The 23,859-nt window shown below is 42.0% G+C and overlaps 3 protein-coding genes across 3 annotated transcripts; 1 reads left to right on the top strand and 2 right to left on the bottom strand.

The window, feature by feature from the left end:
- Positions 1-3,812: 3,812 nt before the first annotated feature.
- On the bottom strand, positions 3,813-7,328 carry LOC115688338 (putative pentatricopeptide repeat-containing protein At3g23330). Its single transcript, XM_030614134.2, has one exon. The coding sequence runs from the start codon at positions 7,303-7,305 to the stop codon at positions 5,077-5,079; it is 2,229 nt and encodes a 742-aa protein (XP_030469994.1). The 5' UTR covers positions 7,306-7,328; the 3' UTR covers positions 3,813-5,076.
- Positions 7,329-9,970: 2,642 nt separating this feature from the next.
- Positions 9,971-12,283, top strand: LOC115688341 (putative protein phosphatase 2C-like protein 44). Its single transcript, XM_030614137.2, is given in 6 exon segments — positions 9,971-10,003; positions 10,417-10,465; positions 10,468-10,691; positions 11,113-11,380; positions 11,819-11,952; positions 12,140-12,283. Coding segments are annotated over 6 exon segments (852 nt in total).
- Positions 12,284-13,651: 1,368 nt separating this feature from the next.
- Positions 13,652-22,740, bottom strand: LOC115688340 (COP1-interacting protein 7). Its single transcript, XM_056312884.1, has 14 exons — positions 22,649-22,740; positions 22,371-22,509; positions 21,089-21,268; positions 20,452-20,572; positions 20,337-20,376; positions 19,955-20,007; positions 19,809-19,864; positions 19,153-19,305; positions 18,512-18,741; positions 16,487-18,048; positions 15,354-16,301; positions 14,804-15,203; positions 14,030-14,095; positions 13,652-13,933 (listed from the first exon to the last, which is right to left on the bottom strand). Exons 2-14 carry the CDS (start codon positions 22,427-22,429, stop codon positions 13,866-13,868), a joined length of 3,936 nt encoding a protein of 1,311 aa, XP_056168859.1. The 5' UTR covers positions 22,430-22,509; positions 22,649-22,740; the 3' UTR covers positions 13,652-13,865.
- Between the last annotated feature and the right edge of the window lie 1,119 nt (positions 22,741-23,859).

Here is a 23,859-nt window from a genome sequence, read left to right on the forward strand (position 1 = left end):
TCGTAAAAAATCACCAACTTTAGGTCGAATGACAATTTTGATCCCAACTTGATTTTTATTTCGTAAAAAAGCATCAGTTTTAGATCAAGTGACAATTTTTGTCTCAATTTTTTTTTGTTTCATTAAAAATCACTAACTTTCATTTAAATCTTAAATCTTGTCTCCCTTGACTTAGAATTATTGATTATCCAACTTGAGCATTTCACCTTAGCAAAAAATTCACGTGGACTGTTCGTCTCTATCGCTTTATCGGCCTTTATTACTTTACCGGCAAGTTAAAAAAATCTTCAGATTGAATCTCTCTAGTCAAATTTCGTCATTTTGTTGTAATCTGAAGTTGTAGATCATTGCCCGTCGACATACGCCATGGACAAGATCTGCCAAGCTCACGATCATAATTTTTTTTCTCAAACAAGGGTGACTTCAGGCAGAGAGTTAACGGAGGATTAGATTTGGGAATGATGAAAGTTGGTAATTTTTTATGAGACAAAAATAAATTAGAGCCAGAATTGTCACTCGACCTAAAGTTGGTGTATTTTTTATGAAACAAAAAAAATATTGAGGCCAAAATTGTCACCCAACTTAAATTTTGTGTTTTTTTTTTGGAATTAGCCCGCTTGCAAGGTGCCCAAGTTGGAAATTGTACTGGACTAGTTGCTCTTCAAATGAAGCCACTCAGTCTAACAATTTCTCATACTGCGACTAAAGGCCCGTTTGGTTCGACTTTGGGGGAATGCAAATACCTTTGGGCTAAAGAGGTTTTTCGAAATGCAAGTAGTGTTTGGTAAGTGTTTTTTAAAATCAACTTGGGCTAAAGGACTTTTGCTAATTTTTTTTTTAAAAAAAAAAGCTCCGGTGGAGCTAAACCAGCGACCACCGCCGCCGGCCAGATCTGGTCGCCGGCCAACCGCCGATGGCCAGATCTGGTCGCCGGCCACCACCGCTTGGGGCAGCGCAACCCTGGCGACCGCCGCTTGGGGTCGCCGGACCTCGGGCGTCGCCTGGGTCGCGCAACCCAGGCCAAGCGCGACCCAGGCGACGCCCGAGGTCCGGCGACCCCAGGCGGCGGTCGTTGGGGTTGCGCGACCCCCAGGCGGTGGTCGCCGGGGTCGGGCTAGCCCTCAGGCGGCGGTCATCGACCGCCGGACCTCGATCTGGGGAAGATGAACAGTGTCGATGAACAGTGCAAGTTGCATTCCGAAAATGCAACTTCCCAAAGCACCTCCGGTGAAGAATTGGCCAAAGGTCCCTTGGGGAGCATTCCAAATGCAATTGCATCTCCCCAAAGTGAGTAAAAGAAATTGCCAAACACCATTTGCATTTGGCCAAGGGACTTTAGAGCCCAAATGAGCATTCCAAATGCTGAACCAAACGGGGCCTGTAGTACTTCATAACGCATAATAACGAAGTTCCTAATAAAGAAAGTTTGTAAGCAATATTACACAAGCACCTTCTCAGCTCTAAAGACATACATTTTGATCCTTGTTCAAAGTGCTTATTAATCAACTTCTATACAAGTATGCAAACTCACAATAGCTAGGTTGAATCAGGTACCTGAAAACCATCTTTTGATAAACGCTGAACGGCCCTTATCAGCTTCCTTGACACCACTCGTAGTTGAACAACTCCTTTCTTCAACCAGAGTTCAACATAGCAATTAGGGGTGATCGGTTCCCGGTCCGGTCCAGTCCCATCCAAGAACCGGGAACCGGACCGAGAGGACCGGTTCCCAATTTTTAGGACCGTGGACCGGACCGACTAGTCTTGGAACCGGGGACCGGACCGGACCAACCAGTCCGGTCCGTTTCAAATGAATCAAATACTTGTAAAAAAAAATATATGTCCCATGTGGGCTTCCAAAAATATACATCCCCTAATTTAAACACGTGTTATTAGAGAGGCAAAAAAAAAAAAGAGTAGAACACCGTATCAACAAAAAGTTCAATACACACTTCTGCCATTGTTCAATACTATCCATTGGAAGTCAAAAATTACATTTATTTAAGTGTTGAAGTTCAACACTCAATCTGGCCATAGATGAAGTGCCGCGGCAAATTATAGTTTCCGGAACAAACTTTACCTGTGGGTGGCAACCTATGTCATCGAGGTTTTCTTCACTTTCATGTTCTAGTGAGTCCATTATTGGATTCATAGCATCATTGGATTGATCCACTTCCATTGACATGTAAATAGATCGCCTAAATCAAGCAAAACATAGAAATGAGCCATCACACCAGAACAGCCATCAAATTCAGCCACCAAATTCAGCAAATTGAGTGAGAAAAACTTACTGATTATAGGAAATCGGGAAAGGGCTGTTCGTTTGAGATTGAGGGTCAAGTGAGGTAATGATGAATCTCGTGAAATATACAAGATTTGTTCCTCGCTTTGTGATTGACAGACAATCTAAGAAGCTTGATATTTTGTTAGCCTACTTGAACAAACTCATCCAGAAAGAATTTCCCTGAAAATCACAGGTGGTTCAGACTCTTGAACGCATTAAAAGAGATGACCAAACTATGCATAAATCATCAGGAGCCCCCCACCGCACAAATTAATTCCACGACAGATCAAGTCAGCTAGAAAGAAAGGTACAACACTAGAGAGAGAGAGAGAGAGAGAGCTCACCGACGTAATCTTCTAGGTTTAACGTCAAGTAAAAACCCTTGAAGGCCTTCATTTGAAGACGATCATTTATACTTTGGAGGGACATAGAAATAACAAAAATGGAAGCTCACGTGTGACTGCATCATCATAGTGAATTTGGCGGAACTTTGAGGCGAGGCCGTGAGGCGTGAGGCGAGGCCGCGAGGCGGAAGGCGAGGCCGCGAGACGGAAAGGGAGATCTAAGGCGAGGCCGCGAGAGGACGTCGAGCAAGGCTGCAAGAGGAAAAGGCGATCGACGTCGAGCGACTCGCTCAGATCAAGGTGTGAGGTGAGGCCGCGAGAGGACGTCGAGCGAGGCGAGAGGCGAGGCTACAAGAGGGAAAGGCGTCTGACGTCGAGCGACTCGCTCGGAGCAAGGCGTGAGGCGAGGCGGCAAAAGGGAACCTGGGAAGGCTTGGCTTTGCTCAAGTTACTGTGGTTAGGGTTACCGAGAAGAAGAATTGGGAAAGTAAGTAGAAGGCAGAAAATTGGGAAAGTAAAGTAACTGTTTAGAAATTTAAAAAAAAATAAAAAAGTCAACCCATTCGCAGCAGCTTGATGGCTCACAAAATTGGCAAGTCAGTAATAACAAATAAATTCCTTGAAAAGATAAAAAAATAACTAGCTAATTTTTAAAAAATATGCATAAATGATCGGTCCGGTCCTATCGGTCCGGTCGGTCCGGTTCTCACCATGGAACCGGGAACCGGACCAACCGTCCACCGGTTCCAAAAATGGGAACTGGGGACTGGACCAACACCCCCTAGGCCCGCCCAGAACCGACCGGTCCGGGTGGTTCCCGTTGCACACCCCTAATAGCCATGTGAGCCCTTTCAATGATTCCTTTTATTGTTTGCCCACTGTCTCAGGCATCTTCTCTGTTCCAAGGAAATCTCAATCAAAAACAGGGGCTTCAAATATTTTCGAGACCGACAGTTGTCAAATCCAGGGACGTCGCAGAGAGCCTCGCCATATTCCATATTTCTGCTACATGGATTGATATGGTTTTTTGTCAGCATCAAGGCTAGAAAACTCTAGCGATGCCTCGGGAGGCATTAGACATCCCGAGCTGAAATGCGAAAAGGAATTCGATAGATTCCTTAAGCATTAGACATCCCACTTGTGCAGAATTTAATGAAAAAACTAAGACTCGAAGCGTTTTCAAACAACAAATTTATTTTTTTTGTGCAGATTAGACATTCTAAGCAGGACGAAGGTGTTCTGCTCAAACTGATCAATATATATAAAAGTTGAACGGAGGCTAAAAGATGTTTTAATAAGTTTCTTGGAACAGCAGATCTTAAAACTAGTGCATTGGTAGAGTAGATATACAAGAGGAGAGAGTGATCCATCACCTTCACTTTCCTCAACTTGACAAGAGTGTCATCACCATCTACAGCCAAGTTATAGAAATTCCAAAATTGTCCACCAAATACTTTGCCTTGCCGTTACCCATTTGATCCTGTACATATGCTTCTTCTGATCTGATTATGTCCATTGCTGTCAGCTAGCTCAAACGGTTTATGTACAGCAACCATTTTGCCTTGTCTGGCATCTCTCCTGTTCTAACACCATCACCGTCTTCTTTAAGCGCCTGAACATTTTCTTGTGAGGCTTGCAACAGGGCAGTGGCAGGCTTCTCAGATTCCACCATAACAACGGTGTTCCCAATAATGGGGACGTCATCCCTGTCACTCTGATGGGAAAGCCAATCATCGCCATTGTTTAGTTCAGCACCGGTAGAGGTCACTGATTAATTCTTAATTCATTGTCTGTAATACTTCTCTTGGGGCTGATTTGCTTTCATAATTCTCAGTTCATTAGATGTTCTGATTTTGAATTAGGGAAGAGTGGCAGCCCTGGTTCTTGAAGTTCGCAGATATTCTTTTTTTCCTATCAGTTCACTTGGAAACATTTCATCCCATTGATTCTGGGTTTCGAGGCTTCACTGAAGAAATACGGCGGCAACTGGCCATTTTAGGCTCTGAGAGTCTCCTTATCCTGGATGTGGATACCTTTGTCTCCAGCGTCACACTGGTGTTCTCTTATATTTCTTCAGGCAACAATTGAACTGAACGAATTAGCCTATTCCAACTGAGTCACACTGACGGTACTCAATCTGGTAGTCTTAAATCTTGTTTGCGGTAATGTAAGAGCAGACTGATCAGGAATGGAACTGCTCCTTCTAGCAACCCTTTTCGGTCTGTCTATGCAAAATCAGATGATCGACTAGACATTTCGCAATTTCCGGGCATCATTTAATTACTTGATGCAGCTTCTCTCTGACTAGATTTAAAAACTCGTCATCCACTGGCATCTAATCTCACAGCAAAACCACATTTCACCGTCTTGCTTGCCCAGTCTAATCCATTCGTTGTTGAATATGTCTATGATAATACTGCTCGCTAGATTTGATCTTGTATCACCATGTCACCAATAATCACCACAAGAGCACTTTCCATCCTTGAAATGGTGAAAGCGGCTGTTATCCCTCACAATTAATTCTCTCCCGACTATCTTTGATATAAACTTGATAGCTTCGTGGCAGTCGGTACACACTCTTATATTCTTTATGATTCTGATTTCTGTCCCGGGAGGAGTGCTTATGATGCCGAAAGCAATGGCCAGCCTTTCACTGTGGTGTTGCAACAGTTGTTTTTTCTGCTCCTCCTCAACATCATGTAGCACTTCACTTGTATTGGGCTTATACCCATCCTTTTCCATTTGCTCTAAAAGAACTTCAAGGGCTTCATTTATTTTGTTATAGTAGGGATGAGATGTGTCTCCTGACAAGAAGGCATGGACTCTGTTCCTCACTTCAATCCAGCTGCAAGCCGGTTTCTTTCTGAAGCCCCTTTCCTTCATAGAAAGTTTCCACCTCGCGGCGTCTTTCCATCTCTGGGCAGCGGAATATATATTTGACATCTGAACATAAGCTCCAATACTCTCAGGATCAACTCGAAGAATTCTCTCAGCAACCTTTTCAGCTAACTCAACATTTTTGTGGACTCTACAGGCAGTCATTAAAGGGGACCATAAGCTGCTTGGTGGTTCTGAAGGCATACTGCAGATAAAATCATAAGCTTCTTCCAACCGACCTGCTCGACCAAGAAGGTCAGCGATGGCAGCATAATGTTCTAACCCTGGATTAATTTTAAAGTCTTGAGTCATACGGTTAAAGTACTTCCATGCTTCGTCCACAAGACCTGCATGACTACAAGCTGTCAATACAGCAATAAATGATACATAGGTAGGTTTCACTCCCTCCATTTGCATCTTCTCAAACAATGAGATGGCATCAAGTGCGTGCCCATGTAAAGCACACCCCATTACTATGGCAGTCCATGAAACGATGTCGTGCAGCTCCATATTACTGAAAATCCACTTAGCCTTCTCAATTTTCCCACATTTGGCATACATGTCGACAAGAGAGCTGGCTATGTACACATTATCATCAAATCGGGCTCTCATGATATATCCATGGAGCTGCTTTCCCAGATGTAATGAGGTCAAGTGAGAGCACGCAGGAATGATACTCGAAAAGGATATAGGACCAGGCGTCACATCGTCCTTCAGCATTAAGCGGAAGAATTTGAGACCTTCATCAAACATGCCATTCTGCGAGCAGGCCGCGACAATGGAATTCCAAGAAATGCCATCACGCTGAGGCAACATGTGGAATACACGATACGAATCTGCGACACGAGCACACTTTGCATACATGTCTATCAAGCTACTACCGATAAACAAGTTCGAATCGAACCCGTGCCTCACAGCATATCCATGAATCTCCTTTCCTTTACCAACATCTACATGCTCCGCGAATATCGGAAGAACACTGGACAGAGTAAAGGAGTCGGGTCTCAAATCAGCATTCCCCATCTCCCTAACCATCGCCAGAGCTTCTTCATACATTCCATCCTGCACATTCCCGGCAATGACAGTATTCCAGGAAACAACATCCCTCTTCGGCATCATATCAAACACTTTCCTCACGCTATCCCTCCGACAACACGCTTCCCTCCTGCTTCCCGCCGAACCGATTCCATTTTGTCCCGATGCGCTCAACCGACACATCCCGGGTCCAGAATTCAAACAGCTCTCGCGATCACGGTTCCCCCGTTGCGGCATTTCGTCGAGCACTTCATGCGCAAGACCTCCGGTCCCAACATTCCCACCCAGGCTCCGGAACTTGGCGTACATGTTCATGAGCGCATTGCCCGTGTACAGGTCACAGTCGACGCCGAGCCGCACGACGCACCCGTGGACCGACTCGCCCAGCCTCGGGTCCATCAAGGAGGCGCACGACTTCAGCACCGAAGGGAACACGTTGTGATCCGGGCACTTCCCCAGAGCGCGCATCCTGGCGAAAGAAGCCAGGGACTCGGCGAACAGGCCGTGGGACGCGTAGCACCGGATGATGGACTTCCAGGCGGCGGAGGGCGGCGGGGGGGAGGCGGGGAGGGCGGCGAAGGCGCGGAGGGACTCGCGGAGGAGGTTGAGGTCGGCGTAGACGGAGAGGATGAAGGAGAGGGAGGTGGAGGAGAGTCCCTTGCGCTTGACGATCTGGGCGTGGAGCTGCTCGGCGCGGGGCTTCGTGGCGATGGTGCGGGGGTTGTCGAGCGCCGCCTTGAGGACCGTGCTCGGAAGCGAAGCCATTGGTCCTCCGCTTTCTTTGCAGGGACGAGGTCTTTGCTTTGCTTTGCTTTTTATATTCCGTATAGTTAAGAGCATGGGTGATCTCCGACCGAAAAACATAAAGAAAAAACGTGGGTGAGCGATTTCAGGGTCGGTTCCCACTTGGAATCTGGAACCGGATTGGACAGAGTCTATTTGTGTCGGAATAACAAATAAATAAAAATTAAGAAGTATTGGCGGGTCCGAACGGTCCTGTTCCAAATATTTGGAACCGGAAACCCGACCGATCCTCCGCGAGAACCATTAGGAACCGATCGGTCTGGTTCTTGGGTTGAACTGAGACCGATGCGCGCTCCTAGTTAAGAAGTTGGGACACTCATCTTTATGGATTCCCACGTGGCAAATCAAGGACATGTCGCGTGCCATAAATGTGCCAAAGTTTGAAACTTTATCATGCAATTTTACTTATTATTCCGATGTCAATTCCGTCTTAAAATTTTTAATTTTACTAATTGAGTTCTAAATCACCACGTGAGCAATTTAAATTAATTGGGTAAATTGACAAAATAAAATTTTTTAGAACTGAATTAACATTAGTAAAACGGATGGTTAACTCATGGGGTGGGGATTTGAGAATAGGAAGGGAGGGCATTAGTTATACGTGAAAAGGGTCAAGGAAGTTTTTAAAGTCTGGTTCGCCTTGCAAAAACCAGGATTTGATTCATTGAAGTACTCGGTTGACCAACACTCTTTTAATTTCCTAGGGAATTAAAGACCTTTGAAAAGAAGTGGATAAAGAAATCACAACCGGCAAAAATTATCGGTTTTAATTAATGACAATTAATCCTCCACCAGAAACAATTGAAAACCCCGCTATGTCTTAGGTGGCTGTTCCATGATTGATCTAAAACTCTATAGTTTACAGAAGGTGGAGACATGCAGAAATTTTTCCAAAGATAAGTAGGAAAATCATGGAAAAACTTCAAATAAGGGCCCGGAGTGCCCTCATTTTATCAAATAAAGGCTTGAAGTGGACATTGATTCAAATAAGGGATTAAAGTGGCTATAACAGTTTCAAATAAGGGCCTAAGCTCGCCGGCTGGCCAAATATTCCAGCCAATCAAGAACATTTCCGTCCAAAAATAATTTTAACATAAATTTTCGCCATTATTTGAAACTGTATATAGCCACTTTAGGCCCTTATTTAAAACAAGATCCACTTCAGGCTATTTTTTGAAACAAGATTTACTTCAGGCCCTAATATGTGAAAATGAGGTCACTTCGAGCCCTTATTCGGAATTTTCCCAGAAAAACAAAGGTATGATCCCAAAAGTTAGAAATTTTTCAAATATTTTTGAACTGGCGGTGCTATTTCCACACCCTATACGATTAATCCACTCCATTTTCCATTGAAAAGACAAAATTATCGTCAATGATTCAATTGGAATTTAAAGTGTGGCCCCAAATCAATTTACTTTCCTGATTCAAAGGCACAATGTTTTCCTTTTTAGTTTTGGATTTTACTTCCGTGCAAATAAGTTTTGTTGAGTAAAAAAGTGATGGTGATAGACACATAAGTGAAAGTTTATAAATAAGTGATCTTGTTAAAGAAGTGTCTATGTTAAAAATTTCCTAGATTTTACTTGACAACGCAAAAAGAATTAGGTTTCTTAGAAAATTTTATTTTCAACAAAACTAATTTTACGAAAGTGATTGATTAGAATTAATCAATTTTGTAGTTGATCACCCATTTCTGGTTAGAATTGAAAATCATGTTTTTATCATGTTATCGTTTTTTTCTCTAATGATGTTTTTACATTTTCTGGTAGAGAAAACCAGTGCTCCTTTTATAATTGAAGTGTGGAGGATTATGAGGTTGGCATCATAGATAGAAAATAGAGGACGATGAGATGTATAGAAGAAGAAGACGACGAAGAAGAAGAAGAAGAAGAAGAAGAAGGAGCAAGAGGCGTAAACGATTTGCAAGAGCGGAGAACTAAGACGTTAAAAGTGAGGAAAGAAAGAAAGAAGAAGGAAAGTAGGACCCGCAAGAAATAAAAGAAGAAAAAAAGTTGATCAAATAATAATAATAATAGATGATCACTTTTGGAGAGCTATACCATAAGTGGTAGATCTCACAAAGGATACTGTTGTCAAAATAAAATAAAATAAAAAAGAGCGTCTAAGCTAAAAAAGGAGTGGAAAAAGCGTGGCCCTTTTTGAACTTTTAATTTTAATTTCAGATCCTATATATGTAGAACAATGCTGTTTGTGGGTAAATATGGAAAATCCAGCTTTTATAAATCCCTAAAAGGTAAAATTCCTCTCCTTCATAAGTTAGCACAAATACTAGTAGGGATTAACAATAGACAAAATTTTAAGGCAAAATTAGACAAGAGTCCTAAGCAGAAAAATAATTACAAAAAATGACAGTTGAATTTGAATTGTCTTGAGCAGATACATTCAAAGCTGACATTTAACTGCCAAAATAACATCCTAAACACACAATTGCCCTCTATTGGCTTCAGACCAAACTGATATCTCCTCCTTCCAGTTTTTCCAAACTCACTTTTTACATTCCCATCTTCTCCAAAACCTCCCTCTCTTCTTATCATTCATCCTTTTCCTTTCTGCAAGTTTCAAGGGTTGTATGTGTATCATTGGAGTCTCCAGAAAAAAAGGGATCATGGGGCTTCTTGATATTCACCTGAAGCTCAAGGTAAACCTCTGCGTGTGTGTGTGTGTGTGTGTGTGAGTGGTGATTGGCATTATTCGTTTTTTATTCAAGAATATTTATTTATGATCCCTTTAGCCTTTTCATCTGAAAGATCTTCCACTTTCTGTGTTCAAGTTGAAGCAAGCGGGAAAGAAAAAAGACCAAAAAGAAAGTGGACTTCGTAGGTTTACTTTGCAAAGTTGTCAGAAGATTAAAGTTAAAAACTTGTATATCATGAAGAGATGTTCTAATTAGCAATCCGGATATTCAACTTCCCAAAGTGAGCAAGATTTAGTATATGTAGTAAAACTCTGTTTAGCAAAATGAATTGGAAAATTCTGGCATAAAACGAAAAATGAATTTGGACAATAGCCCCCTCAGAGCTGAATGAGTATACTACATTGTGATCAATTCAGGCATATCAAATTCAACGCTTTCTGACTGGAAACATTGGAAGCAAGAAGAAGAATTTCAGGCGGGAAGGAAGCCTGCATGGATGATGCAACTATCACATGGCCATTTCGTTCACGAAAATAAGGATGGCTTGGGCTTGGACACGGACTCGGTTGTGATTCAAAGAGAGCAAATTCAAGAGCTTGAGCTGTGGCTCTTTGGGGTTTTTGATGCTCAAGTAGGAGATAGAGTCACCAAGTACTTGCAATCGAATTTGTTTGACAAGAAGCTAAATGAGGTACTCCTATAAAGCAACCGTGTCACTTTAAAGATTTATTTTGTAGTCAATTGCCCTTTAAGATCAAGCTATGGGGGTCAACTTGAAGTTCTGTTTGCAGAATCTATCCACTTAAGCATCAAATTTTCCATTCGAAAAGCCTTAAACTTTTGTTATATTTGATCCAGGTTCTGATTCTCAAGGTTGGTTTTGCACTGATAAGAAATCTAGTTTATGGGTAACTTAGATTGTTTACCTTTTTTGCCTCTTAAACATTTCTACAGTTTCACATTCTAGTTTCTTTTTTGGCCAATTTCACAATCTAGTAATTCAATGGTGGTGATTCTATATGAAATATCTTGATAACATTACTGTTATTTAGTTATTTCTGGACTTGGTTGCCGTTGCGACTCTGCAGCTAGTTTTAATATTATCTTTGCAGTCACAGATAGTGAGGGAGGCCAAAGAAACAACGAGAAAAGCGTACCTCGGCGCTAGGGCTAAGATAAGGGAGAGCAAGAAGGTGATGGATGGGGAGGCGGTAATGAAAGTGGGTTTGGCGTCGGTGATGGTCGTGAATGGAGAAAAGCTTGTGATGGGTGACATGGGTGACCATAGAGCAGTTGTTTGCAGGAATGGTGTGGCTAAGCAGACCACAACCAAGCACCAGCAGTCAGCCGAGAGGCATTGGACTCAAAGAATCATCCCAGGTAAACGGAAGTCATTTATCATTTGTTAGACGAATCTAAGCCTCACTATTCATCGAAACGTGATTGCCTCGACGTAGCATAATTGCTCGAGGCAATAAGGTTCTCACCTAAGTGCTAATAAGAGAAAGACGAGAGATTGAGTTTTGGTGAACGTAAGTGGTGGCTTCTCAGTTCGAATATCTACACCTGTTTCCTTGTTTCCTAAGTGTTTATTAACCAGTTTCTGATGCAGATTCAGTATTCCACGCAATTAGTTTAATTTTTGTCTGTACCAAAAGAACAGTCTTTTGCAGGAGGGTGAGATTATGTTTGAACATGGTTTCGTGTGGTTCGAAGAAAGCACAGAGGGTGCTGTGTGATTTAACTCACATTTTAATGTTCGATAATTTTTCCTTGGTTCATGTCCGGGAAACATGATGGGGCCTCTCTACTATGCAGGTCGGATGTTAGCATGGACTTCTAGCAGGGAAGACGCCTCTAATCAGTCTAAAAGCTCCAAAGTCGCGATTGGCGTTGAGAGGATCGACACAAACACCGAATTCATCATACTGGCAAGCTCTGGCATATGGGAGGTAAGTTCGTCGAACAAAATGTCAATACCCTCACCATTTTTATGTTCTTTATCAGCAAACAATTCAAGGAATTTTCTACTCTGTATTCCCGTTTGCTATGCCGAAAGTTATCATTCACAAGGCTATTAGTCATTTTCTTCTTCCTGTTTTCGCAGGCTTGCTCATATGCGTCTCTTGTTTTCTCTAGGTGATGAATAATCAAGAAGCTGTGAATCTGGTCAGGCACATGGAGAGCCCAAAAGAAGCATCTGAGTGCCTTGCAAAAGAGGCCTTGACCAGGATGAGCAAAGGCAGCATTTCTTGCTTGGTGCTTCGCTTCGAAGACTTGTAAAATATTGTCAAATCCTAATTGTAGATGATTTGGAGTTTGCAAAGAAAACTCCTTGATGATGTGAGAACTGATCTTAGCTCAGAGTAACTTTTTCGGGCCGACTATTGTTTCCACCTCAACCATCATGAAGTTACAGATAGAAGGCAAAGAGCGATAGTGCCCGGCTGTGATACTCCTGGTGAGCAATGATGTATCATTTCAATTAGATTAAGCAATCAAAAGGCTCAAAAACTAGAAGCACAGACTGGAGAACTCATCAGCATATTGTGTAACCATTTCATTTCATGCCCAGATCAGCTTTTCTGATATACATCTGGTTCTTTTGATCGATATCGGCTTCTAATGATGGATGCTATTGCTTCCCTAAATGAGATTAACCGTCAACGATAATGCAGTCCTACGTACAAACTGATTAGGGTCGTGCCTACTGATGCGGATCGAATAAAGTAATGTGGTAGATCTGATGCTGAAGTTGAGTAATAGATGGCCAATGGTCTTCTTATACCACATTCGTCTTTTAGTCTTCTAATGCTTCTGTCTCTAAAGTATATGCTAAAGTATATGCTTTTTTGTTTGAGTTGGTAATCCCGTCAAAAGTATATGGCTGCTGTTAAATGCAGACATGACGTTTTACGTGGCATTTTAAAACGAAAAATATTTAAAAGTAATTAATATTGAATATTTAAAGACAGAAAAAGGGAAACTTAAAAATAAAAAAAAGGATCAGACCAAGGTCGAGCGACCCAGGCCAGATCCCTGGGGACAATGACCCTCGTTAGGCGTCGCCCAAGATCGTGCAACCCCAGCGAGGCAATTGCCAAAGGTCGCGACCCCGGCGGTTGACGGTTGGGTCGCGCAATCCCCAGCAACCCCTAGCAGGGTCATAGGACCTAAGCATATCTGGCCCAGGTCGGATGACCTCTGCCAAAACTGGGTTGGGCGAACGCAGCCAGGCGACGCCAGGATCAAGCGACCTTGGCAATTGACAACTGGAGCCAAACATCCCCTGGCCGGGGTCACACAACCCTAGGCCAGATCTGGCCCGTAAGATGATCTCCAGATCTCTTCGTCAGCATGAGCCCATCTTCATATTATGTTGGTATCATTGTATATGTACATTCTGCCTTCCTTTCCCATGCAAATATATACCTTTCTCATGTACTCATCACACTTTTTTGCGTTTACTTTGTATACTGGATCATACCGTTATCTTTACAGAATAACGGTACATCGCCTTTCAGATCCATTGCTTTCTACGGCGAAGGAGTTTTAAGCTTCCAGACCATAAATTCCTCTAGGGTCACGACAGTTCATAATGACTAAGTAAAAAGATTTGAATATCACAGCTCAAACTGAATCAGAGACATATGTAGTAAAATTTTTCAGATCCGTAAAGTGCATGAAAGATGCCCACGCATGAAAAACGACCAGACATACTTACATGAAAAGACACCCGGCCAACTATATACCCATTTCAGATAAGAAAACAGTCGAAGCGAATCACACAAATGTAAGATCCCACAAGTGATGTTACAGATGTGAAGACGAATACACTGCTTCCCCACCTTCAAACACAATCTTGTTATGTCGTAACCTTCTTTTCACTGTTCTTGCTACGGAACGGAGACAGCAAGGAGAAATGACGAGAAGCTGTGGACAAATCGATAGAATTCTTGATATCAGCACAATTCGATCTCTTTCAAGAAACAAGAAATATAACTGAAGTCCGTCGCCGGATATGCTTACATTTTTTTGGAGTGTTGACTGCAGTAGGTGTTTCATCTTGCGAAATGAGATTTTTCAGTGTAGAGACTGACCAGGGCAAAGAAGAAAAGCAAAAAACAGATAGTTAGCTTCAAAGAATCATACTAAATGCTTACTACTCTTCCGCTAAAAAGTACTGTTTCCAGATTAGCAACTCTACTAGGCAAAACTTGAAAATTAGCTAGTGCTATAGCAATTCTCCTACAAAAAAAATTATAATAGCCAGAACATTAGCTTCTAGCTAGGCCAGTGAAAGCTGGCACTCCAGCTCATTCAGTTGATGCGATAGTGGCAGCCAGCAAGCTCATTATCTATTACGACTGATCAGGATGACTCAGACTATGGCCTTATGTAAGCAATGCCCGGCAAAACCAAGAGACAAATGTTCAATACTTTAAGTCCAGAGTAATTACGTCGTCAGCTTACGACACATTCATATCATCCAACAGTCTCAGAGACTTGCTCGCTAAAGAATGGTTGCCACCTTCTAGACTGGAAAAGTGTCTATGATTCTACAATGGAAAGCATTTGTATTTCATTTGCCTTTTCTTTTCCTATCACTGTGCCAAAATGGCTTTACGCGTCTTTAGCCAATGCAGTAGGCAAATATGAAACAAAACTGACAGTTGTCATAATCACAGACCAGCAATTCAAGTCCTACAAAACATGCTATATTCACAATTTGTCTACAGAAATATGCACACAAGATGACTTCAATTATATGAATAGTGCCCATTCAGTATTGATAAAAGTTACCTTCGATGGAAGAAGCTGAATGTGTTGCATGATCATCTGCATCAGATTCACTAACACTTCCATTATCAGCTTCATTAACACCACTTGTAGTTGAACTACTGCCTTTCCTACCAAATTTCAATAGCCGTCTAAACCCTTTGGTTGATTCCTTAGATTGTTTGTCCACTGTCTCGGGCATCTTCTCTATTTTGAGGTTGTCTGTATCAGAAATACGGAATTTAATACTCTCTGGACAGACAGTCTTAAATTCGTAGGATGTTGGGATTGCCTTGCCGTATTCCGTGTTTCCCATACACGGATCTTCCAGAGAAGACACCCGAGCATAAGGGGCTTGATATGGTTTTTCAGCAGTACTAAGGCTCAAAACCTTAATCGATGCTTCTTCATTGCATGTTGTGACCTGTAAAGAGAAAAGGACAAGGATATTCTAATTAATTTGTCCGAAAAAAGAGCATCTTTGATGACCTTCACTCTCCTCACCATGGCAAGTATGAGATCACGTCCACAGCCAGCAAATGGAAATTCTAATTTTTTTTCACCAAATATTTACCTTATGGCTACTGATTTCCTCACGAACTTCACTGTTCTTCTGATTAGGTCCATTGGTGTCGGCTAGTGCAATTGGCCGATGTAAAGCAACATCATTTGTTACGATATCTGGCTTCTCTCCTAATTTCCCACTATCGCTATCTTCTTTAAGCAACTGAACTTTTTCTTGTGAAGCTTGCAACATGGTAGAGGCGGGCTTCTCAGGTTCCAGCATAACGACAGTCTTTTCAATAATAGGGTTGTCATCGCCCTCACTCTGATGTGAAAAAGGGTCATGCCCATTGTTTAGTTCAGCACCTTTAGAAGACATTGATTTGTTCTTGTTTGATGCCTGAGCTGCTGCATCCTTTGGGGCTGATTTGCTTCCACAATTATCAGCCGATTTAGGTGTTCTTATTTTTAATTCTGGAAGAGTAGCAGCCTTGCTTTTATCAAGACTGATGATTGCAGATAAGTTTTTGCTGTCAGTTCCATCGGACACCTTTTGTCTCGTTAATTCTGTGTTTCGCTGCTTCACTGAAGAAACACTGTGGCTGCTGGTTCTAGGCTCTGACAGTCTTCTAATTCTGGCCATGGAAACCTTTGTCTCTGGTGTGACACTGGCATTCTCTTTTATTTCTGCAGGAAGCGATGAAACTGAGCGACTTAGCCTATTCCCAGCTGAGCTACTGGCAGCACTCAATCTGGTTGTCTTCGAAGTTTTCTGAGATTCACTGGAATTGACAGAGAGAGCCCTGACAGAGGACCTCTGTAGAGGAGAGGAAGAACCTGGTTCTGCATCACTAAACTTCGACCCTTTATGAGAGATTGGGGAAGTTTTTGTTGGTAGTTGTTTTCTTGTTTGCGGTGATGGAAGAGCAGGCTGTGCAGGAATAGAACTGCTCCTCGCAGCAATCCTCTTTTGTCTTTCTAGCTTCAAAGCCTCCAGCCTTTTTACTTGTTCCTCCTCCTGATTAAGACTCGGAAGAGCCAAAAAAAATAATCAGTTTCATTAAAACACAACTGAAATGATGGTTGTCAGGTCATGCACAAGGACAGAAGGCCCAGTAGGAACTAGAGTGAGAACAACAGGCAAGTTTCATTATGCCTAATTAATATTTTAATTACAGTAAAGTGTCCAAAATAATTAAGTACCTTTTCCTTCTTCATTTTCTGCAGATCAGCTTTATAGGATCTTAGTCTTTCGGCACGTGCTTTTGCTTCCTCCAAGGGACTTAGTTTTGAAGGCTTCCCTTTTCTTATCGGTCCAACATTCTTCTTCTTGTCTAACGCATCTCGGGTAAGTTTAGACTTCTGGTCCTTATCCGGCTTCTTAGAGGCCCGCTTACGTTCTTCCTTCTCATTCTTATCCTGGCTAGAATTTTCTCGTTTCTGAGCCTGCATCTCATAATCTAGAGCGGGGTCATAACCGATCGATGCTCTCTCTGTCCCACGTTCTGGCATCAAGCTTGTATAGTCAGGCTCATAATTAGGCTTGGATGCATTTTCTGTCCTCTGGCTGGTAGATGGGAATTCAGAATCAATGTCTAAAGCCTTTCGTTCAGCATCTTCAATCCCACTAACAGGAATAGATCTCAAAGGAACAATGTAGGAATCATCATTCACAGTACTCGGCCACTTTGCATTTGAATTATGGGTTGTATTCTCATCTTCAGCTAAATCAGAGGGACGAACAACATTTATGTTTTCGCGTCCATGGATCATGAAATCATCATTTTCGGTCCTCCTATAAGCAACCCTTCTGCCATTCACTTCTGTGTACTGGACATCTAAATGGCCATCAAGAGACATTCTACCATCACTCCCTTGACCGACCTTAGTAGACATCATTGCTTCATCAGCAGACGCTCTAGTACTGAAGTTTGATTTTCCACTCATTTTTTGCATATCCGCCAAGCTCCCCCTTTGAGATTGATCCATGTATCGTCCTCCAAGAGCTAAAGGATCATCATTCCTCATAGTCTGCCGCCTTCTTGACCTTACTTCCTTTTCCATTGAAAACATACCATCATCAGCAGCACGTTTTTCCTCATCATTGTCTCTCAACAAGAAACTCTGGAATGCTTGCCAGTGTCCACCATCAGTTTCATTCCCATAAAGTGCTTCATTGTTATCAGATGAAATCAAATTGTTTATAGAGCTTCCATCCTTCTCTTTCCTTTTTGACGACCAGGTCAGGTTCTGGCTAGCCTCAATTTCTCCATTGTCCTCTTCATTTTCGGAATCAGAAGCAGAATATGACTCACCATTGGAAGAGTTCCGTCTCTTCGGAGTGATGTAATTGATGTTCCGAATTACAACCGTGCCTGATTGCTTCTTACTTGATCGACCGGTCTTCTTTCGGAGTGCCGAAGCCTCCTTCTCCGACTCAACTAGTTCTGGGGAGTGATCCTCCTCTGAAGCTTCTGATTCAGAATATGGTTCACCGCTCTCAACAGAATGCCTTCTGCGATGTGGTTTTCGACCATTACTTGATCGAGGATCCTGAACTGGTACATAAGCTGGTTGGAAGAAGGGACCGTTTGCTGGATAGTTCTGATAGTAAGGCATGGGCTGCATTGGATAAGGTTGATACACAGGTGGTGCGCCAGGTGGAGAATGCATTGGCCATGGCGGGAACATAGCATTTGGAAATTGAGCTGGGAAATATTCATGGCCACCGTGAGGTGCTTGATGATTTATCGGAGGCTTCCCATCTAGCATGAGTAATTTTCTTAGTGTAAAGAGAGCAACGTGTAACACAAAATTCAGTGAGTGGAACAGAATATAGTAACAGTACAAAGAGCAAAGCATGGAACAAGATTTATTGAGCACTTTTCAACAGGAAAAATTGATTCTGTCAATCTGTTTCAGGCAGCAGAATCGTTATGAATGTCTGACATGCTATATGAGTACCTACGTGTAGACCGACATATAACATCATATCTGCAATTTGTCTCGCAGAATTGAATTTGCTTTTCCATTGGTTTCCAAGCTCATTGTCCTACTGAATCAAGTATCCAAAATTACTTTCCTAATCAGCCATTCCTTGTTGCTCTTGTTAATCTTCTCAGCAGTTACAGGGACAGGACTTAATCCACAACCAACTAATCTTTAGTATTGAAGCATCTGTAACAATCCAGAACAATGCTAAACTTTTCTACATGTTGAGCCAATTACCTCCACTTGGAGAAGTACTTGGATGACCATTAAATTCTGATGCTGGTGCATTGCGAGAGTCAGTCCATGCCTCCTTTTGCTTGTTGGAGACATCAGATAGCACAATGCCTGATGCACTCATGGCAGCAAAATCTGATTGGCTGGACAAGGCCTCAGCTGCTTCTATTTCAAGCCATTGACCGCTCTCATGTTTTCTCTTCCACAGCTCTATAAATTTAGTGCATGCATCCCTGTTGCAAAATTGAAATGGAATTCAACTATCTATTAATATCTTTACCATCATTCACAATTCATCTCTGTATGAATGTCACCAAAATTGTCGTCGTACTCCAAACACACCACCCCCCCCCCCCCCCTCCCTCCCCCTTTTCTCCACACACACAACTTTACTGATTTTTGGTCCCAACTATTTGTACTAAAATTTTAAAGAAAAAGACAACAAAATACACAACAGATTGGATACAACCTAACCTAGCTATGATGACAATCTTGAGCTGCATATGAGAAAATACAACATGTTAATCCATGTAGTGCACAATTGCATACTTATTCTGACCATATCATGTGACTTGTAGCTAATACTGTTTTTGATTCATTCAATTGAGTGCGGGAGCAGATGGGCAAAAGGCATAAGGGCTTACATCAATCGAGATGCTCCAAAGCATTCCGCAAAGGACATCAACGTTTCCAAGTTATCTATTTCGAAACCGGCAGCAACAGCTCTGGCAAAGGCCATTCCTTGCTCCTTTTGAAGGACACTTTTTCGTGTCTCCAAAACTTTCAGAAGCTGAACTCTACATAAACAAAGTAATTAGAATACAGCTGAAGCCAACGCTGCATAACTACGATGGCCTATCGATCAACACCACAGAAGAAAGGAGTGAATTACTGGATGTCTTTCTGATAATTCACCCGAGAAGGCATTCTTCTCACTCAAAGGTCATTAATTTCTTCGACACGCAACATTTGCCTCTCGGAAGTAATGAACAAAAAGAGAGAATTGATGATGCTCCTTCCAATTCAGTTATTCATCTTCTAACAGGTACCATCTCAGATGAATATGATTCTAAGAGCTGTGCATATACTTCCAAGAGGGACGGGATAGACACATGGCAAGATCCGGGCGTGCTTTCTTAGGCTAAAATGCCAACATGTGCTTTAAAATAGAACAGAGAAATCAAATTGCAGTAAAACTGCAAATAATGAAGCCTCCAGAAAAACTATTTGTCCTTAATGTGAATTAGCACAGCAATATCTTGTAATCATCTTTCAAGTAATCTTCAGAAATAGTACTTACTTTGAATTTCCTTCTTGTGAGGTGGATCCACTTGCTTTAGAAGGCTGTGCACTAGGCTGACAAACATAATATAAACAAAATTAAGCAAACCTATTGGAATGGGAACAATAAGACATGAAATGACGCAAAAATAATTGCTCCCTTACCGTGTAAATAACAATAGCTTTATCCTCACTACCCTCAAGCAAGGGATTGCCGCCTGCAACAAGATAGTGATCATTACACCGTATAAGTCAGAGCAATCATCAGAAATTGTTCTACTACATTCAGAATCCATATCTCAGTATCGCAGAGCAATAAATGCTTGAGAAGAAAAAGGAACACAAACGACAATTGATGAGCATAACACGATAGGCACCATGTTTATCTTCTGTTGGTCAGATAAAGGAAAAGGAAAAATAAGACGTGCAGACGACTCAAATGTCAAACAACCTCCCAACCCTTTCCCCCCGTAAAGAAACAAGCAAAGAGGAAAAAGATGATTTACTCGAACACAAAGTAATAACCCTACATTCACATTTACAGTACCTTCCACAGACTCTGCAGGTTTCCCTTCATGGTCTTCCACCTGGTGCACGGAAAATAACCACATAAATTTGTTTTGTTATATTAACGATCTCAAAAATTGATCAAGGTAACTTACACTTTGTAATCCTCCGTCATTGTTACTTTGAATCGCAATTGCCTCCTCAATTTGCAGGATCTCAGATTCTAGAGTATATACTCTTTCCAGGATTTCTGGTGTGCTCACAAATCGTACAAACCTGAAGAAGTTTAGCATCTTTTAACATGCATGCTAACTACTCCCATATCAATCATGTGATTTGAACTTTTCGTTTTCCAATCAGCTTGAGTAGTCAACGTTCTTTCTGGTTCAATTGCAAACCAGATGCTAAAGTAGACGCACAATTTATCTTCGTCAAGAATCAAGGTTTAGAAGACAAACATCCAGAGAGCAGTTCCATTTACAGAATGGTAGAAGCCTATGTGGTAATTTTCCCGTATCGAGTCGCATATGAAGAATGTAATACCCTACTGCCACTAGTAAGCTACCTTGTTTGTCACCTTTTTCAATACTTTGCCACGTCTTAAAGTTACATGAAAACTTACAAAAGATATTCTGTTAAGTCATTCAGTCAACGTTCTTGGGAGTTACTTACATGCTTATGATTGTAATGGGCATCAAATCCCTCAGCCAGCTATTCTATACAGAAATATACTCAAACTTTCGATATATTGGCGAGTACAGATAGTCATGCACATCACAGCAGAGCACAAACCTTTCCACTGTTCCCTTAGTGAACCATGTTGCGTCACTGTCAGGCTCCGGCTCAAGAATAATTGAGTAACCCCCTCTAGCCACCTGTTCTTGTGCAGCCTTCAGATGGGCAAGAAAAGGGCTAAGCAAACCAGAAGCTATTTTCACACTCTTCCCATTTGCAACTATAACCAAGTCGCACCTGCAAATGCAGTAAACATCCGATGCCTAACTCAGTCAACCCTTGAAAGTGCAAAAGCAAGTAAGTTACTCATTGCACAAGATTAGAACAAAAGTAACATTGTTCATTGTGGCACTTCTAAAGTTGATGAATCCAACCATTACATGCCACTTGTCACAGGTCCAATAAAAGAAACTCAGATTATCAGAGAAATGAATGGTACGCTCAACTCCAGGATGATATCAGAAAGTCTCAAATTAGATCCTTCACACTACTCCTTTACCCATTTATGGGATTTCCACCTTTATATGTGGTGGTCTTCAACAATTATTTCTGCTTCCCTAATCAGGTTGGCCAGCACCAGGCTTTCATTGTCCTACAGCCAGTGCGTGGGGGACACCACCACACGGATAAGAGTTGGTGAATGCAACCGCAAAGAACCATAGAAAAGAGGCTTAAGAATCATGCTGCCACCCTAATACCCATGCTTGAACTAGGGGCCAAGGAATGAAAGAAACCGAGGAACATAAACTAAAGTCCCAGACTGAGAGAAATAAGTGTTTGGTTTGCCGGTTTCACTGAAGATTCCTTGGATGCAGGCTTTCGGTTGTTCGATGATTGCGGTGGAGGGGGAAACTAGTAACTCCTCGTTGTAGCTCCGTACCAAAGTCCAATCCAGACTCATTCAACAGTCCGCAAAGCACATAATTCACCACTAGAACATCAATGTTTAAAAAATTGCACGAGGCATGCGGGTCAACATCCATGATAAAGACAAAACAACTTGATCCCAGACTGATCAAACATTAGAACTCTAGAAGGCTTCTCGGTGGAAAGATTCTTCATGCAACAGAAAGAACCTCGTCCGATTGTCAACAATAACAAGCGCTACAATAGATCCAGACTCCACATACTGAAAGACAATCCTGCATTGACTCTTGCAGACTCCTTTTGTTTCCAATTTTAAGGCAAACGGAGCGACCCATTAACCGAGGATGCATTACAATAATCACCAGCAATTACTTCAACGATGGAGTAGACACACTCAAGACGACCGAAACAAGCAGTAGCTGGATGCGCGAGTGAGAGAGAGAGAGAGAGAGAGACGAATCAAGAAAAGAACCTGGTTCGAGTAGGCGTGAGCTGAAAGACAGCCGAATCTAGCCGCGTCGAAGGCTTCATCGAAGAACCAAAGATTGCAAATTTGAACCCGGGCTTTGACCAGCGAGCGACAGCGAAAGCGACCCTTTATCACTCACTCACTGATCCCCCAAAGGATCAGAAATGCAACATCAATCAGCAGAAAAGGGATCGACCCAGAATCAAGGAAAGCGAAGCGGAGCTGCCGAAAAGAAAAGAAGAAGAAGGCGAGCAGCAGCAGCAGCAGCAGCAAGGCTGTACATCTGCCGACCGCTCTCCTTGCGCTTGCAAGTGCGAGCTCACGGGGCGCAAAAGATGCCGGAGTAGGGGAAGTTCTAGAGAGAGAAAAGGTGGGTTTATAGAGAGAGACAGACACACACACGCACAGTGACACGGAGGATCCGAGATGGGGCTCTGCTTTTACTTTGGATACCAAGAAAGTGAGAGAGCGGGCGTAATAAGAAAACATTCCTATGTTTTTTCATGTCCTTGTCTTAAAAAAATTAAGATTATTCTAATAAAATATGCTTATCGAGCATCGCGGGTAATTTCATTTCCTTTATATAATCCGTGTCGCATGAACATTTCCGTCTAATTTAGATCGCATTTCCCCCGTCGAGTAATTTCTAAAATGAGACAAACGAGACTTTCGAATTCTAGGTCGAGTAATTTTTAAAATGAGATAAAGGAGGCTTTCGAACTCTGGATCATACTTCTTGAGACATGGTTTAGACACTCACCATACGCATTTTATAAGAAATGTTTTTCGATTTTTGAAATAACTATGTTCATTGTTATTTTCATAATATACAAATGTACGTTGCCATCTTTTAACAATTCCCCCCCCTAGAAAGCTGGTCGCTGGGGTTGAACTGCGTGAGGTGGGGTGTGATTTGAATAACGTAGGGGTAAAGTCGGAAATTCAGGCGATCTGGCCCCTACGCCGCGAGACGCTGATGTTGAAACGACGAGCATGATGCTGAGGTGGCGATAAACAACGGTCGGGGATTCTACGGCTGAAATTACTGGAATACCCCGCTCACCCCCTTCATTCGATGCAATCGATGGGTGCGGTTTTGTCGTTCTTTGTTGTTTTTCTTGCTAAAACTGTCGTTCTTTGTTGTTGTTGGGTTACTAGTGAAGTCCTAAACACTCATCATTGTTCAACAAAATGCGGTTTGACTTTTCATCCGGGAGCCAGGAAACAAGAAATCCACGAGGAATAAGGTTGGGTTAATACCATGAAAAACCCTAAACTGATACACTTGTGACACATTTACCCCAAATTATTTTTTTGACCATAAAAAACCCCAAATTGATACACCTGTGATAATTTTACCTCGAACATACCACAAAAAATCCCAAACTGGTACACATGTGACAATTTTATCCCAACTAATTTTTAATATTATTTTTTTATTTTTTTGAATTTTTTTGAATTTTTTCTTTTCTTTTCTTTTCTTTTTTTTTTC

Source organism: Syzygium oleosum, unplaced genomic scaffold (assembly GCF_021117445.2).
Source record: "Syzygium oleosum isolate NSW1041296 unplaced genomic scaffold, Sole_v2.1 Sole_v2.01, whole genome shotgun sequence".
Taxonomy (NCBI): domain Eukaryota; kingdom Viridiplantae; phylum Streptophyta; class Magnoliopsida; order Myrtales; family Myrtaceae; genus Syzygium; species Syzygium oleosum.